This window comes from Acomys minous, assembly GCF_964271855.1.
Source record: "Acomys minous genome assembly, chromosome: 13".
NCBI classification, from domain to species: domain Eukaryota; kingdom Metazoa; phylum Chordata; class Mammalia; order Rodentia; family Muridae; genus Acomys; species Acomys minous.
The window spans coordinates 82,874,841-82,893,342 of NC_140495.1; the positions used below are offsets into that span (position 1 = coordinate 82,874,841).

At 35.4% G+C, this 18,502-nt stretch overlaps 1 protein-coding gene across 14 annotated transcripts in view; it reads right to left on the reverse strand.

Annotated features, from left to right (window-relative positions):
* TBC1D5 (TBC1 domain family member 5) overlaps nucleotides 1–18,502 on the reverse strand; it is a 450,634-nt gene that overhangs the window by 215,961 nt on the left and 216,171 nt on the right. For all 14 annotated transcript variants that reach the window (XR_014773989.1, XM_084754672.1, XM_084754671.1 and 11 more), the window contains 4 exons: nucleotides 15,899–16,001; nucleotides 2,997–3,085; nucleotides 1,256–1,306; nucleotides 1,081–1,150 (listed from right to left, as the gene is read on the reverse strand). Coding sequence is in view for 13 of the 14 variants with exons in the window: in XM_084754672.1 (XP_084610798.1) it covers nucleotides 1,081–1,150; nucleotides 1,256–1,306; nucleotides 2,997–3,085; nucleotides 15,899–16,001 (313 nt within the window). In the remaining variant the exon portion in view is untranslated. The remainder of the gene's footprint in view (nucleotides 1–1,080; nucleotides 1,151–1,255; nucleotides 1,307–2,996; nucleotides 3,086–15,898; nucleotides 16,002–18,502) is intronic.

Sequence of the window (18,502 nt, forward strand, 5' to 3'; positions counted from 1 at the left end):
CTGGAGGCAGTGAAGCCTTCAAGCTGCCTGTGGCAAGCGACTGACTGGCCACTGCATATAAATGCAACACTTATATGAAAATGTATTTCTTATCACAGTGAAAACTGAAATTCTAAATGAAAATAGTTTAAGCTCTCAAAACTACACAAAACCGGAAGGAAAAATGGAAATCATCTTAGAACAGGAAATATTTTGTCTCTTGTTTTGTTAATTTAAGTAGCTGAGAAAATATTTTAAAACTCTAAAACAGAAGTAATTAAACTAAAATCTGTGTTGGGCCTTCACTCCACTTCCTTTTCTTACTACTTTAAATTTTAAGCCTGACCTCCCTTGACCATCAGCCTTAATTTTTATTACTCTGATATTTGCATTTGTAGCAACTTTTCCTAGTGATTCTTAGTTTACCATCGATCTTAAATCTAATGCTCAAGTACAGACTTTCTTTTTAATACGGAAAATTCTCAAGTCTTATCCTGTTCTCAAATGCTATCCCTGAATAATTTCAGTCATGCACAGAGCATCAATAAAAATAAGCAAAATAAACTAAAGAACATGAATATTAAATGTATGAGTTCAAAAATAATATACTAGCAAAAGAAAGTCAAGCTATCTTGACACAGATGTTTATCAATGTGCTTCAATTAATAATGCATAAAAACCTTACTAAGAGAACAATGAAAGGTTTTTAATAACCACATCTGTAATCCCAACACTTAGGAGGCAGAAGCAGGCAGATCTCTGTGTTCCAGACTAGACAGGCTACACACTGAATCCCTACAGACAGACAAAAAAGTTTATAATGATTTTATAATTAATTGGCAATACTGCATGAACAAAATGCGTATATAAAGGAGAAGTTTCTATTTACTTATATGCAATCTTTATGTTATGTTTATTTACCTACCCATATTATTAGAATATGTTATAGATACATAGATTTACTATTATGTCCTATTTTCCGATTGTATTATGAAAATGATTAGATATTACAATGAAATAACTAACTGTTCTGGTATATGCTGCTATTTACTGACTTTGTTAACTCAAGTGTAATGAAAACATCTGTACTATGAGGGTTACCTTTTGACCATCATGCTCAAAAGTAGAAAACCAAGGTTCAGCAGTTTCCATAAGTTGTGAGAACATTGCACTAAAAATTAAATAAATAAAATAATGTTATATTTAATCACCACTAAAGTACTGATAATATAAAAAAAAGAAAAAAGAAAAAAAATCCAGTAGTCTTAGCACTTACTAGGCATCATGCTCCAGATACTCAGGGTTCAAGAGAATTTTCATTTCCTCACTTTAAAAAAAATTACAAACAATCAAAATGAGCAATTTCTTAATAACTGCAGTAAATGTAGCTTCTGTCTTAGTCTACATTCATAAGCTAAGTCACATACAATATGAAACTGAAAAGTTAGCCTTTTCCAAGTGCAACTCCAGTAAAAAACAAAATCCTGTTTATTATATAGATTAAAAAGAAGGTATTTGCTTTGCTATCTCACAATGAAGTAATCATCTAATTATTTCGGAGGACATATATAAAATGTGACAATAAATTCCTTGACTAAGTTTCTACTAGAATATTTTATTATCTTATAATAACCAACTTTTCATCAAAACAAACAAAAATTATAGTTATTGATTGAACATGCAATAACAAAATGTTTTTTATTGGCTTTTAAAAATAATTTCATTTTAACATCAGTCACTGATAGCAACTTTAACAAATCTACTCAGGGCTGTTCTACATTGTAATGAACCAAAACAGCAAAGCTGCTCATTCTGAAGTTACTTTCAGTGACAAGAGTACCAGATACAAAACTGGCACGAAATCATGATCCCAAGAGCAGTTTCATTCTTAGACCATAGAGTCAATCAAGGCAGTTAAAAGATAAGTTACTTGCATCAAGACTTGATGACATCAATAAAATTAGAAAAACAGACATCATGCAACTACTAATTCGTACTAATTCATAGACAAAAGTTAATATAATTTGGGTGTGAGTCCAGCAAAACAGAAAGCCTATCTATGACTAGGAAAGATCATACAAATGTGCCAAGCTATCAGCACTTTCCCCCGCTGCATACTCATCTAGATTGGAATACCATCCATAAAATGTTTCGTGGTTGCGTCACTGGAGTTTTAAATTAGATAGCTAAATTTTAATTGTTACCAAAGATAAGGTCAATTATAAAAAAGAATAACTGAATCTGTCTCAAAAATGTGAAAAGCCATTCTAAAGTATACCAGGGTCCTTGGTAGTACTACTCCTTTCATGAACTAAGCTGAGTCAAAGCTGGTAGGGAGGAAGTATCTCAGAAAGTTATTAAACTAACAGTGAAAACTTAGAGCATGGCATATCTGGGCATTATCCATCATCAGCATTTAAAAAATTATAACTAAAATTTCCTCTATGGTTCATTAATTTTATGTCTTCATTTGACCAAAAAAAAAAAAAAAAAAGATTTTTCTTTTTAAAGGCAGTGTTTCTCTATGTAGCCCTGGTTATTCTGGAAACGTGCTCCATAGACCAGGCTGGCCTTGAACACAGAAAACCATCTGTCTCTGCCTTCTGAGTGTTGGGATTAAAGGTTTGCACCATTACCACCTAGCTTTACTCTCCTTTTATTTTTAGATTTATTTATTTATATGAGATTTATTTATCTACATGTATGCCTGCATGACAGAAGAGAGCATCAGATTCCATTACAGATGTTTGTTAGTCAGCATGTGGTTGCTGAGAACTTAACTCAGGACCTCTAAAAGAGGTCTTAACCTCTGAGCCACCTGTCCATCATGCCAAACTTCTCCCTCTATCTAAACCAGCATTAGAAGTTAATGTGATCAGTCTCATGAAATATAGTCAACTGTCCACAGAATATAAACCTTAAAAGTACTTTCAATCTGAAAAATTTTGAAATTTAAAATAACAAAAGATCACAGTGAAGGATGCGAATTTGCACACAGAAACTCATTAAAGACTTGCCTGGGCTGTGCAGACTCGCTGGCATGTAGAAAAGCTTGGTGGTCACAGTGAAGGGTAAAGATGATAGGAGCTAGGAGCTCATGCATACCCTGAAACACAGTGTCAGAAGAAATGATGGGAAAGAGACCGTAAGTTTACTAATAGCTGGTATCAACTAAGCCAAATGCTTTTGTTCTTTTTCCACAGTGTCTAATGACACCTTCAACATGTAAATACTTATTTAGTCAATATCTGCCATAAAGATGTACATGCTATATAGGAAAGCATCAAAGTGGATTGCTCCAAAATGAGTTCTATCTACTTTTAGAATTTGATTCTAATTCAACCAGAGTATGTATTTCTTCTTTAAAATATAGAGAACAGCTATCTTTTAAGTGAGAAGACAAACAATAAATTGGCATGGTAGACAACCTTGCACCTGTCAGTTGCTCCAAGATCTGTACTCATAAATATGAATTTCACTTATGCAAATTATAATCATGAGCTACAGTGTAAAGATTTTTACTAAGGGCAATGAAGAACTGTAGACCTAAGAAATTACACCCAATGTTTTCATTATATAATGGCTCCAAATTAGGATGCCGTAGATTTAGAAAGAGCTGAAGTCAGCTAGCTAGGGATGTTGGATAATAAGAGAAACAATCTTTAGCAAGCATGACAGAAAATGAAGTTTTCAATATAATTTTAAACACGTTTAATCAGAAACTTGACATTTTCCATGTATGTCAACAATAAGGTTAAAATATTTTCTTTTATACTAATGTTCAACAGTGGATCACCCAAATAGGCTTGCACATACAAATATGTTAAGTTGCTACTCTTGCTTTAAAATCTTTTCAGCTATTTATACATAAGAAGGTTGTTACAAGCCGGACACCGTGGCACACGCCTGCAGTCTCAAAGCAGGAGGACCTCTGTGAGTCGAAACCCAGACTTTTCAACAAAGCAAGTCGAAGATAGCCAAGCCCACAGAACCCTATGCCAAAAGCAAACAAAACAAACAAAAAACCCCAAAAACAAAATACCCAAAACAAAACAAAATCCCTAAAAAAGGTTAATTATTGACTATCCTTATTAATACTGATTTTAATTTTTAAGCATAAAGTACCACACTTGGCACATAAATACAGATTATATTCTTTCTAGCACTTAGAGTAAACAAATTACCACTTCCTCTTTGCTCAACAGATAAGGATTTTCTTTTTAAATCAAGAGAAAATGTAAACTTTAGAGGGGGAAGGAGGAGGAGGAGAAGGAGGAGGAGGAGCAGCAGCGGCAGCAGCACTGCCACTGCTGCCCATGCAAGTAGAAATGAGAGATTGTTTTGCTGGTAGGAAGGGAGAAGGCTTCAGTGCTGTGAGGACAGACCCATATGGCCTTCTGTGTGGTCACGTAGGGTTGTGCTTGTCTTAGAAAGTCAGTCATGATCACATGACACGTGTGTGTGTGTGTGTGTGTGAGAGAGAGAGAGAGAGACAGACAGACAGACAGACAGAGAGACAGACAGAGAGACAGACAGAGACAGACAGAGAGACAGAGACAGACAGACAGAGACAGAATCAGATACCACTTTAGCAGACTCCACTTATCAGTTGTGGGAAGTCTTGAAATCAAATGATTTAGTAACATACTAGCAGTGATTCATTATTTACTTGTTATATGGAATAAACTACCATACATACCTAAATTGTTTTACTTAAAACATCATGGGAAACACTCAAAAATCAAGTGAGTTATAGCTTAAAAGTGAAGGAAAAAGAGGAGGGGTGAAAATGCTATAAATATAATTAATACTCAGGCATAGTTCTCAAAATTTTTAATTACAAAGAGTCATTATCTACTTAAGTACTCAATATTGAATGTTTCAGAGAAGCAAAGTAAAACGAGAATGAAGCCAGGCAAAGAGACTGGCCTAATACCAAAATAAACACTAAACTTAAAAACGACAAGAGGTAGCTGCATGGTGATCATGTTGCCAATTTCTAATGGTTTGTTCAGGACAACTTTTTAAAATTAGAACTTATGGGTAGTGATACCTAAGAAGGCCCTTGATATGCACATCTAGAGAGTATAACCTACTGCAGAATATAGAAATCATCATTTCATATCTTCATTAATATTTATAATTTAAAAAAATCTCAAATTCCATAGTAGTGCTTTTTTTAACTGCTAGTGAGACTGAACTCAAAATCTTTGTTAGTAATTTTTATTTGATTAGTTTATTTGTCTCAGTGGTGTGTGTGTGTGTTTCTTTCCATCATGAACATTTTAAAGGTCTAATTTTCATATCAGTAGTCTATCTTAATTGCTCTTCCATTTATTCATTGGTGGAGGATTTCTCAATTAAATCCAGGCCTTGAAGATATGGCTAGTCATGGTAGCTAGGTTGTAATGGGGATCCCCATCTCTGTATTTCAAGGCTGGGATTATAAAAAGGCCTCCACAGCCAGCTACTATTGACATGGTTTCTGTAGATCTGAATTTAGGTCTACGCAAGTAAGAATGCTGTAATAACTGGACAACTGAATAGCCACACATAGAAGAATGAAAGAACACTAATGTCTATCATCCTGCAAGAGCAACAACAACAACAACAACAACAAAATAATCAACTCTGAATCTTATCAAAGAGCACAAATAGCAACCTGAAATGCTTAAATTGCTAGAAGACAGGCAGTACATGACAAAATATAGGTATAAAAAATGACTTTCTACCTAGTGTTCTATTGCTTAGTAATCAAGGCCAGTGATTGACAAATGGGACTTCATAACACTAAAAGATTTTTACAGTAAAGAAACAATCCACTGAGCGAAAAGGAAAGCCAGAGATTAGGGATACTTGCCAGCTCTTCATCTGAGAGGGGATAAATGTCTAGAATATATAAACAGCTTAATAAACAAAGTCAAGAAAAAAAAAAAAACAGGGCTATGGATCTAAGCAGAAAGTTAACAGAAAAAAATTCCAAAAAAAAAAAAAAGTTAAAAGAGATTTACATTCTTAGCAATTAGGGAAAAGCAAGTTAAAATTACTTTGAGATTTCATGTAACCCTATTTGAAGTAGCTAAGATCAAGAAAACAATTTTTGGAATTTCAAACTGCTACAGCCACTCTGGAAATCAGAACAGAAAAATTCTCAAAATTCTAAAAGGAGGTCTACCACATGACAGGGTGACCCTACTCTTTGGCACATACTCAACAGATACTTTCTGAGCCATTGTCATTGCTGTCCTATTTACAATAGCCAAGAAGTGGTAACAATCTAAATGTCCTTCAACTGATGAATATGAACATACAGTACATATTCACAATAAAATTCTATTGAGTTTTAAAGAAAAATGGGATAATAAAATATGCAGGCAAATGAAAGAAACAGGAAAATATTTATTATATTTAATGAAGTAAGCCAGACTCCAAGACACACTTTCTTTCTAATTTGTGGATCTTAGTCCCAAACTCTCTGACTTAAGCGTACAGCCTGTAATGAGCTACAACAGCCAGGAGAGTAGACAGTTTCGAAGGGGGAGCGGTGAGGGAGAGAAGAGCCTCTCGCGAGGGATGTAGGAGACACTTAGTGTTGTGAAGGGGGAAATGGGGGAAAGTGTGGGGCTTTAACTGGGTTAGTTACTGTGTGCGGCAGTTACTGTGTGCAGGGAGGAGAGATAAAATTATGGATGTCTGAAAAGGCCACAGACAAGCAGTATCGTATAAGCTTACATTAAATGATTATGTAACTGGGGGTGTGTAAATAAGGATAACGCTTTCCCCAAGGGCCACAGATTATCTAACAGAAAACTCAGTGGCAGATATGCAAACTTTCCCTTCAAGTTGTTGTCAGGGGAGTCAAAAGACTGCCCAAAGAGCACACACTATTGCCACTGGTCTTAGCTGCCTCTGAGAACTTGAAGGCAAGTTGTACTGCTTAAAACATCACACACAGCCAGGCATGGTGGTGCCTACCTTTAGTCCCAGCAGAGGCAGGAGATCACTGTGAGTTTGAGGACAGCTTGGTCTACAAAGTGAATCCAGGACAGCCAAGATTACACAGAGAGACCTTGTCTCGAAAAGACAAAAGAAAACAACAACAACTAAAAAACAACCAACCAACCAAACAAACAGACCCCCAAAACAACACAAAACAGAACAAAAAACAAAAACCCACACACACACTGGAGGGAGACTTAGAGAAACTGAGATGAAAGTGACATGGAAACATCTCTAGGATTAGCAGTCATATTACTGGAAGTACAAGATATGAAGAAAAAAAAAGGCAATCAATAGTTCTTCCCAGTTTGAAGCTACAAACTACAACAATGATCACTCTGGCAAGATATCTCCAAAGATCCAATAGTGCCAAGTTTATCTTGGGAGATCAGCAATATTCGTCTAATTGGACTTAAGGCCCCTCAATAGGAAGCAACTCATGCCTTGCACTGTGAACCTAGCCAACCAGCTATGGTTGGAGGGGTCACACATCCTAGTTTTGCCCTTTCTTAAACCAATAGTTTCTAATGAATTAAAATATGTATCCTTATAGGCAAAGGTAAGTGTAGGTCTGATCTATCATCAAGGAAGCTTGATTTTGCATTTCTGAGATGAAGTCAGGGAATCACACCTGGTGAAAACTAAGAGACTAAGTTACTGGGAGTGTATAAACTCATTTGGTATGTCACAATGCAACCCTGATATCAAAGGCTTGGGTAACAACTAGAAAAGTGGGTGAGAAGGTTGCTAGAGCCGGAAGACAGGATGCTGGGTTTTCTAGACCTAACAAGAATGATGCAGCATTGAAATCTCAACAATATGGTTGTCTAAATAAGGCATGCATAATCAAAGTATCATTTGACATGTTAATGTGTACAGAGGAAACTTCACAAGCCCCCCACCCACAGATGAGAAGACACAGGCAATCAATGGGAGAGAAGAGAATCCGTTTTCTTTAGGAATGAGTCCCTTTATAGTTTATCCAATCCCCAACAGTCAACTGTAAACATAGAGAGGAGCATCACTCAACACAAAAGATATTTGGTATATATGTGCATATAGATATGTGTATATAGTGTAACAATAACAATTAAATAAGAACAGATTGTTCACTTGAAAGGAGTGGAGAGAGATACAGGAGGATTTGGATTGGGGGGGGAGGTGCCAATGCTGTAAATACAATATGCATGTATGAAATTCTCAAAATATTGTTGAGATTTCAATGATGTTTTAAGTATTGTTGAGTGTTTGGTTTCTATGGCACTCCTCTCTGAATGGCCTAATTGTTCAAATATAATTTGCCATTTGTTATCACAATTTGACAAATGCCACATATGTTGGGGACACAGTAATTAACAACATGGACAGGTTTCTAATTTAATAGGGGTGTATACATTAGCAGGAGATACACATTAATAAAATGAGCATTAAAATGACTAAGTTATGAAATAGTATGTGCATACACAAATATGTGGAAATAAGTACGTATATGCATGCAGTCCTGTATATCAATGTTGTGCATCTGTGGCCTGAACCATTGGTGGACTGAAAGCAGTACCACAAATGGGATGCTGAAGAGATGGGTCAATCAGTAAGGCTCTTCTTGCATAAACATGAGGACCCGAGTTTGAGGCTCAACACCTACGTAAAAAAGCCGTGTGCAATGGCATGCATATATAGCACCACTTCAGTGTACATGTATAAAGGAAGATACTGGAGGTGTGCCTGGTAATCGGTGTAGTTAGTTAACTCCATATATACACAAAGAATAGTATAAAATAATTAAAAGGAATTCCATCTACATTAAACTTAGTTCTTGAAAAAATTATTTTTCTAAAAATATAATTTAGTAATTCTTTGCAGATACTTGTACTGTGTGAGTTATTATAAGAAGTTTCATTAAGTATATGGGTGAACTTATGTAGGTCATATGCAAATGTCACATTTTCAAACAAAAGATCATGGATTTTGGAATACACATGATATCTTAGCGCCATTTCTCTAAGGATACTGTGGAATGATTATATATGAAACCTTACATCCTTTAAAAGCCCAGCATACTTCAATATATGTATACTGACTAAATTATCAACCAGTTATCATATATATCTTGAAAAGCTGAGCCAAATATTTTTAAAAATTATTATTAAATCATATCTCAAATCAATAAAAGTATACAACAATCTTTTCTGGAAAAATAATATTATATGTATGTGTATGTGTTTTGGCTGCACATATGTCTGTACACCAAGTATGTGCCTGGTACCTACAGAGGCCTGAAGAGAGCCGGAGTTATGGTGAGCTGTGGGCTGCTATGGCCAACGGTGAGAACCGTCCTCAGGGCCTCTGGGAGGGCTTCCAGTGACCTTAGCTGCGGAGCCATTTTTCCAGACCATAAGAGAATCCTTTATAAGTTTAGTTTTTAAGTTCTACGAAACTTACTGGAATATTTTCAAATACGTGGGAGGGAGAAACTATTAGTTTTTTTTTTAAAGATTTATTTTAATTTTATGTATATGAGTAACTTGCACCAGAAGCCAGAAAGGGGCACCAGATCTCTTGGAACTAAAGTTACAAACAGTTAGGAACTGACCCAGGTCTCCTGCAAGAGCAGCAAATGCTCTTAACTACTGATACACCTCACCAGGCAATAAGAATTATTAGATTTGTCCTCAAATTTAGTTTGGTAAAACTTGTTTATTATTTGCAAGTGGTTAAAGGACATAGCTTGATGATAATTTTAAACAACAAGGGACTGGCTTAAATAGGGAAAAGAAAATAAAAACAAAATACGATAAACAAAAGTAAATGAAAATGACAAACATATACACAACTTTAAAGGACAAAGATCCATCAAGTATAATCACAATTTGACTTGCTATAATTTTGAAAAAGAAACACAGTATTCCACTTAATATGAATACTTCGATATTCCCCAGCACCTTCCGCCGTGTTGTTGCATAGTTACAGCCTTTACCCTTAAAGCTCTTTAGTAGTATTCGTACTTGAAACCCACTCATGTAAACAAGGTAACAAAGTTTTCTTCAACAGCCTGTAGGCTCACAAAATTGAACCTGCTCTTTTATCTGCCTGTGTTCATTTAGCCCACCAAGCAGTCTTTATTAAAGCTGCGACATCAGGCAGTCAAAGTTCATTAATACCATTTATATAATCTCTGCAATTTCAATTAACTCAGCAAGACATTCTACTACATGATAACAGTCTCATTAATTCAATAAAATCCCATAACTATTAACAATATGGTCGGTGTTAAACGGGGTGTCACCTAGTACAAAATAATAGCTTTAACAGCTTGTGATAAAACTGAAGGCTTTTCCCTTAAATTTGATACAGCTAAATATTCAGTCCTTCTACATCAAGGTATTATTTCTCTGTAAGAAAAAAATCTACAGGAATTTAACATGTCAAAGAGGTAATTAAGTTTTTAAAGTGAGACCCAGGTATAAGATTTCAATACTTTTATATTCAGTAATTGATAGGCTTGCTTTACCTGATTTAGACAGTAATCTCCCACATTCCTATCTAGTATTACATATATAGTGGTCTACATACATAAAATGATGGAGCGTGATGTTATATTATTTTCTCTGTGCTGGAACTTGTTTCCATTATTAAAGACTTCATTGATTTAGTTTCATCTTTTTCTAAAGAGAATTGAAGAAAGACACTGAAAAAGACACTAGAAGATGGAAGGACCCACTCTTATGCTCATATATTGGTGGCACTCATACTGTTAATATGCTTAACCTACCAAAAGTAATTTACATCTTCAGCGTAATCGTCAACAAAAAAGCCAGGTCCTTATTTACATAAATAAAATACAAAATCATAAAATGTATATAAAAGCACAAAAAAACCTTAGAAAGTCAAAGAAAGCCTCAGCGAAATGCATTATGAGAAAAATTACTACATTACACTTGAAGCTGTACCATGGAGTTAAAGTAAATAAAAACAGCATGATATGGCACAAAACCAGACATGGACATCAGTGGAACAAAACTGGAAGACCCAAAAATAAGTACTATAATCTGGGGCAAGCTCAACTCAATGGTAATCTTTGAGGCATTAAATGCCAAATAACTATGGCAAGTTTTAATAAGATACATATCTCAAATTAGTACTGAGACCATAAATTAATTTAGAAAGAAAAGAAATATGTATTTAAACTTTTCACGTTGAAAAACATGCTATTTGTTCAGCTACTGTTTTAATACTACAAAAATATATATACTTTTCTTTATTTTTATTTTTAATATATTTTATTAATTTATTCATATTACATCTCAATTGTTAGCCCATTCCTCCCTCCCTCCCATTTCCCCTACTCCCCTCCCCTATGACTGTGACTGAGGGGGACCTCCTCCCCATGTACATGCTCATAGGGTATAGAGTTCCTTCTTGGTACCCTGCTATCCTTCCTGAGTGCCACCAGGCCTCCCCATCCAGGGAACGTGGTAAAATACGAGGAACCAGAGTTCGTGTGAAAGTCAGACCCCACTCTCCACTCAACTGTGGAGAATGTCCTATCCATTGGCTAGATCTGGGTAGGGGTCAAAGTTTACTGCATGTATTGTCCTTGGCTGGTGCCATAGTTTGAGCAGGACCTCTGGGCCCAGATCCACCCATCATAATGTTCTTCTTGTAGGTTTCTAGCACCCTCTGGATCCTTCTATTTTCCCATTCTCCCATGCTTCTCTCATCTAGAGTCCCAATAGGATGTCCTGCCTTCTGTTCCACTTTCCTGGTGAGTGAAAACTTTCATGGGACATGCCCCTTGGGCTAGTGTCCAGATATAAGTGAGTATACACCATTTGAGTCTTTCTGCTTCTGGGTTAACTCACTCATTATGATCATTTCTAGCTCAATCCATTTGTCCACAAATTTTGGGAATTCCTTGTTTTTAATAGCTGAGTAGTATTCCATAGTGTAAATGTACCACAGATTATTTATACATTCTTCTACTGAGGGACATTTAGGCTGTTTCGGTGTTCTGGCTATTATGAATAAGGCTGCTATGAACATAGTTGAGCAAATGTTCTTGTTGCGTGCTGGAGCATCTTCTGGGTATATTCCAAGGAGTGGAATAGCTAGGTCTTGAGGAAGCCCTATTCCCAGTTTTCTGAGATAGTGCCAGATAGATTTCCACAGTGGCTGTACTAGTTTGCATTCCTACCAGCAATGAAGGAGTGGTCCTCTTTCTTCATATCCTCACCTGCATGTGGGTCACTTGTGTTTTTGATTTTAGCCATTCTGATGGTTGTAAGATGGAATCTAAGAGTTGTTTTGATTTACATTTCTCTGATGACTAAAGACATTGAGCATTTCTTTAAGTGTTTCTCAGCCATTCGATATTTCTCTGTTTAGAATTTTCTGTTTAGTTCTGAGCCCCATTTCTCAATTGGGTTATTTGGTTTGGTGGCATTTAATTTCTTGAGTTCTTTATATATTTTGGATATTAGACCTTTGTCAAATGTAGGGTAGGTGAAGAACTTTTCCTAGTCTATAGGCTGTTGCTTTGTTCTGTTGACAGTGTCTCCTGCCTTACAGAAGCTTCTCAGCCTCATGAGGTCCCATTTATTACTTGTTGACGTTAAGGCCTGGGCTCTTGGTGTTCTGTTCAGGAAGTTGTCTCCTGGGCCAATGTGTTCAAGGCTCTTCCCCACTTTTTCTTCTAACCAGTTTAATGTCTCTCGTTTTATGTTGAGGTCTTTGACCCACTTGGACTTGAGTTCTGTGCATGGTGACAAATATGGGTCCAACTGCATTTTTCTACATGTAGACATCTAGTTAGACCAGCACCATTTGTTGAAGATGCTATTATTTTTCCATTGAATAAATCTGGCCTCTTTGTCAAAAATCAAGTGATCATATGTGTGTGGGTTCATATCTGGGTCTTCAATTCGATTCCACTGATCAACCAGCCTATTGCTGTGCCAGTACCATGTTGTTTGAATTACTTTTGCTTTATACTACAGCTTGAGATCAGGTATGAAGATTCCTCTGGAGGATCTTTTATTGTCCAGGATTGTTTTAGCTATTCTGGGTTTTTTGTTTTTCCATATGAAGTTGAGAATTGCACTTTCAATGTCTTTAAAAAATTGTGTAGGTATTTTGATAGAGATTGCATTGAATCTGTAAATTGCTTTTGGTAAGATGGCCATTTTTACTATGTTAATTCTCCCGATCCACAAGCAAGGAAGATCATTCCATCTTCTCATGTCATCTTCAATCTCTTTCTTCAGAGTTTTGAATTTTTTTTCAAACAAGTCCTTCACTTGCTTGGTTAAAGCAATTCCTAGATATTTTATATTGCTTGTGGCTAAGATGAAGGGTGTAGTTTTCCTAATTTCTTCCTCTGCATGATTGTCATTTGTATATAAGAAGGCTACTGACTTTTTTGAGTTAATTTTGTATCCAGCCAATTTGCTGAAGGTGTTTATCAGCTGTAGGAGTTCTCTGGTGGAATTTTGGGGATCATTTTTATATACTATCATATCATCAGCAAATAGGGATAATTTGACTTCCTCCTTTCCCATTTGGATCCCCTTGATCTCTTTTTGTTTTCTTATTGCTCTGGCTAGAACTTCCAGTACTATACTGAAGAGATATGGAGAGAGTGGATAGCCTTGCCTTGTTTCCCGATTTTAGAGGAATTTCCTTGAGTATCTCACCATTTAATTTGATTTTGGCTATTGCATTTCTATATATAGCCTTTATTATGCTGAGGTATGTGCCTTACATCCCTGATCTCTCCAAAACTGGATTTTTATCAAATGTTTTCTCTGTATCTAAGGAGATGATCATGTGGTTTTATTTTCAGGTTGTTTATATGGTGGATTATATTGATAGATTTCCGTATATTAAACCATCCCTGCATGCCTGGAATGAAGACTACCTGGTCATGATGAATGATATCTTTGATGTGCTCTTGTATTCGTTTTGCAAGTATTTTATTGAGTATTTTTGCATCGATGTTCATAAGAGAAATTGGTCTGAAATTCTCTTTCTTCATTGAGTCTTTGTGAGGTTTAGGTATCAATGTGACTATGGCCTCATAGAATGAATTTGGTAATGCTGCTTCCATTTCTATCTTTTGAAATAGCTTGAAGAGTATCGGTATTAGCATATCCTTGAAGGTCTGGTAGAATTCTGCACTGAAACCATCTGGCCCTGGACTTTTTTTTGGTTGGGAGACTATCAATGATTGCTTCTATTTCTATAAGGGAAATGGGATTATTTAGCTTGTTTATCTGTTCTTCACTCAATTTTGGCAAATGGAATTGATTAAGAAAATCGTTCATTTCCCTTAGATTTTCAAATTTTGTGGCACATATGCCTTCAAAGTAGGATCTTATGATTCTTCATATTCCTTCAGTGTCTTCTGTTATGTTTCCCTTTTCATTTCTGATTTTGTTGATTTGGATACTGTTTCTCTGCCTCTTAGTTAGTTTGGCTAACGGTTTGTCTATCTTGTTCATTTTCTCAAAGAACCAGCTCTTGGTTTTGTTGATTCTATAGACTATTCTCTTTGTTTCTAATTTATTAATTTCAGCCCTGAGTTTGATTATTTCCAGATGTCTACTCCTCTTGGGTGTTTCTGTTTCTTTCTTTTCCCCTAGGGCTTCCAGCTGTGTCATTAAGTTGCTTATGTGGGATGTTTCCAATTTCTTTTTAAAGGCACTTAGTGCTATGACCTTTCCTCTTCGCACTGACTTCAATGTAACCCACAAATTTGGGTATGTTGTTCCTTCATTTTCGTTGAATTTCAGGAAGTCTTCCATTTCTTTATTTCTTCCCTAACCCAGGTGTCATTAAGTAGAGAGTTGTTTAGTTTCCATGTATGTGTAGACTTTTTGTTATTTCTGTTGTTGTTGATATACATTTCTTTATACAAGTTATATAAACTTACACCAAATTTATCTGTAGATATTTGAATGAAATGTGTACTTTCAATTTTCAATTCTAAACTGTTACTGATAGGGTATAACAAATATGAATATATGGGACAAAAGTGGGTATGGCTCAAGGCAGACTAAAAGCCTAGCTTGTAAGAAGCTCTGGGTTTGATTACTGGACCTTTACAACAAAAAGGTAAAAAGAGAGTAGTTACAAACAAAGAACTTAATACAACTGTGATCTGGGTTTGCCATCTTAAAAACTTTGTAGAGTTTATTTTCAGTTGAATAGTGGCTTTTCCATAGTTATTTTCTGTTTCATTAAGCTAGAATTCTGTAGTCATCAACTAAATGTAACTTGTGATTGTTTTGAATTTAGCTTGAAGTCTCATTTTACATAAACTTGGAAAAATAAAGTACAGAATATATACATCTTTAGTGCAACACAATAAACTTAAATATGAATTTTGTATTTATATATTAAATGATTTCAATTTCCAAAACATTAAAATGAACTAGTGATAATTGTTTAGTAATGAAATGAGTCAAAAGTCATGTGTCCAAAGAATCTAACTATAAACTTGGAAAACTTTGCAGAACCTTCCTCAAGTTCTACAATAGGTATTCTTCAGAGGCATGGGAGACTTGATTAGAGTACTTTCCACATAAAGTCACATATTAACAACTGCTACACTTAAAAACAATATTTATAGACAAGTTTGAAACATTTTATTATAAAAATAGCTGCAATGATTCTACTTATCTATGAACCCCTAAAGTTGACAGGGAAGACTGAACACCTCACAGAAGACAGCCTGTCTACAAAGAGGGGCAGCGTGAATCTGAGTACACGAGCTCTTTGATCTCTGCAGACAACAAGCAGTGCTTTAAGATCATCAACACCACTTCAGATACAATAAAGGTTGCATTATTGCTCTATCACTCGTCAAGCTGTATGAGATATTCTGAGTCAAAGGGTACCACCTCTAAGATATTTTCTTTACCTGTTTATAAAGCAACTGCTCATTTTCTCTAGCATAACAGAACAGAACATCTGTAAGAATTTTTCTCACATTTTCTTGTTGGAAAAACTGCATTTCAGGAAACCTGAAAAAAAAAAGAAGAAAAATGAACACATATTTAACCTAAGTAGTAGCTCCAGAAATAGTTCCAGATTCTCCTCTCTAAAAGGTTTTGAGGTCTGTGAAACATTTCACCTCAGCTCTGCTCAATGATTGATCTTGTGTTATTGATAGGATGAAAAAGAGGTGATCAAACAAGAATCGTGAAGTCCCTCAAGCACATGACATCCTTTAACAGCTAAACGTTTCAATTTTTTCACTTACTTAAATAATTTCATGTAGAAGTTATAATGGTTAGCCCAGCACAGAGGCACACACCTGTAATCCCAGCACTCTGGGAGGCAGAGGCAGGAACCTCTCTGAATTCAATGGCTACAGCATAGAGGCTTAGAGAATTACTGAAAATGGCAAGTAATCTTCCAGTGGAGTCTTTAAAGACCAGTAACATCTGACGTAATCCATACTATCATAGCTTACTGCTTCCTCTTTCTGAGATCTTAGCTGTACTGCACTTCATAGCCATCCACTGTTGGCTCACTGTGAGTGAGGGCCAGCAGTTTCTCTAAGTACAGACAATACTTACAGTTGAGCTAAGTTAGGTATCAATGAACAGTGAATTTTCAGGCCCTATTTAATTAATTAAGACAATTTACTCAAAGTTTATAACTTTTACTTAAAATTTTCTTTTGTTGTGCAGGTGACTTAGATTCAAGACTTTTCCACTTTTTTCTTTAGCACCAGGAGAACCTCTTTGGAACCCAGAAAACAACCAAGAATCTGAACAAAGTGAGTGCACATCTGTGCATGATCTCACTCTGAAAACCCTCCAGATATCCCAATTTGGGATATCCCAGATATTCCCATTTGACCATCAGATAGTAATCAGGATAAAGGATAAATATATAATCAACCAAGTAAGCTCTTATACTTAGAGACACTTAGCCATCAAGGGAAGAAGAGAACAACACTTTTGACTAAGAAAATTTTTCTGCCTTTCCGTAATTGCATGACTTAAGTTTATTTCTGTTGTTGAAATAGGGTGCAGGAACAAAATTAAAATCCGCTGGCTCAATAATTTTGTGTTTTATTTTATTTTATTTTATTTTTTGTCTATTTCATGGGAAAGTTCTATACACAGAGACAAAAATAAATAAGGTTTGATTGTTATAATACAATGATCATGGAAAAACAATAAAAACTGTTATACTCATTTTGCCTCATATGTCCATGAATTACATATAGTAAGTATTTGGCATCTGAATATGAAAAATTAAATTATATTACACACAATTCATGCTTTTATTTAAAGGCATACTAATCACTTGGGAAATTAAAAGTGAGAGAGCCACAAGAATTAAAATTTGACTAGATAATTTAAATTGTTCATTTTTAGAAAGTATCAATCAAGTAAAAATATGAGTTAGGCAGCAGCGTATTACTCAGGAGTACATATGTACTTCTACTCGCCAATGGTCAAGTAAAAATTTATGATACTTCATGAACTGAGAAGTATAATTTGTTCTTTAATTTCTGTTGAAGCATTAAGTAACTGAGGAAGAAATATACAGGATACTCCTGAAAAAGAAACACAAGTTTGTGTTCTTTCATAAGTTAGAAAAAGAGCTAATAGTCACAGAAGTTTTTAAGTTAAAAAAAAAAAACCCCAAAATTATCAAGTCCTATGCAGAATAATTAGCAATAAACCTGAACCTAAAGAAATCAGTAATGGCCAGTGTAAGTGGGTAGGGAGCATTTGTACTAGATCAGCCCATCACTACAGTCACACGCACACTGGAGACTAGGAAAATTCATGATTCAGGATGCACAGAAGAATCAAATTCACTATGCTGATCAATACAGTGAGCAACAGCACATTTACTATAAGAAACATTTGCTGTAAAATCAATATGCAAGCCAAAACACATCATGTTATAGAAACACACAAAAAGAGAAAGTGCAGATCTGCCCTCCTAGGAATAGTCAGTGTTATCTTCTGTGATGTGGGATAATGTTATAAACACTCTCGAGTGCTTCTATGCTCCTAAGAATTCCAGACACTTTTGTCTTTAGACTTCCAGCTGAACTAGTATGGGTTTGAGCTGGGTAAAGTAGTTTCAAAGTCAGTTTAGGCCAGTAACCATTAGAAAAGCATATCTGGTTTTAAATCATTAAGAGAATAGAACACTGATCAAATTGAACACAATTTAAAAATTTGGAAGATGAATAATAGCCATATAAGTTAATGCAAGGAAAGAAAACTAACAGTAACTCAGAAAAGATGTGATAATTAAAACATTAATATTGAGACCTTGTCACAGACATGAGAACAAGTTGTAGTGGCTTTGCTTGCCACAGTTCCAAAGACCCCAGACTGCCTAGCATGCTCTTTAGACACCCAGGTGTTGAGGCTTTGCATGACAAAGTTCCAAAGATCTCCAGCTGCTCACCACTGCCCTTAAATATTATGTATGTTCCAGGTGTAATTTTGCCTAAAAACTCCTTTAAATTCTGCCTTTTCTCCTAAAA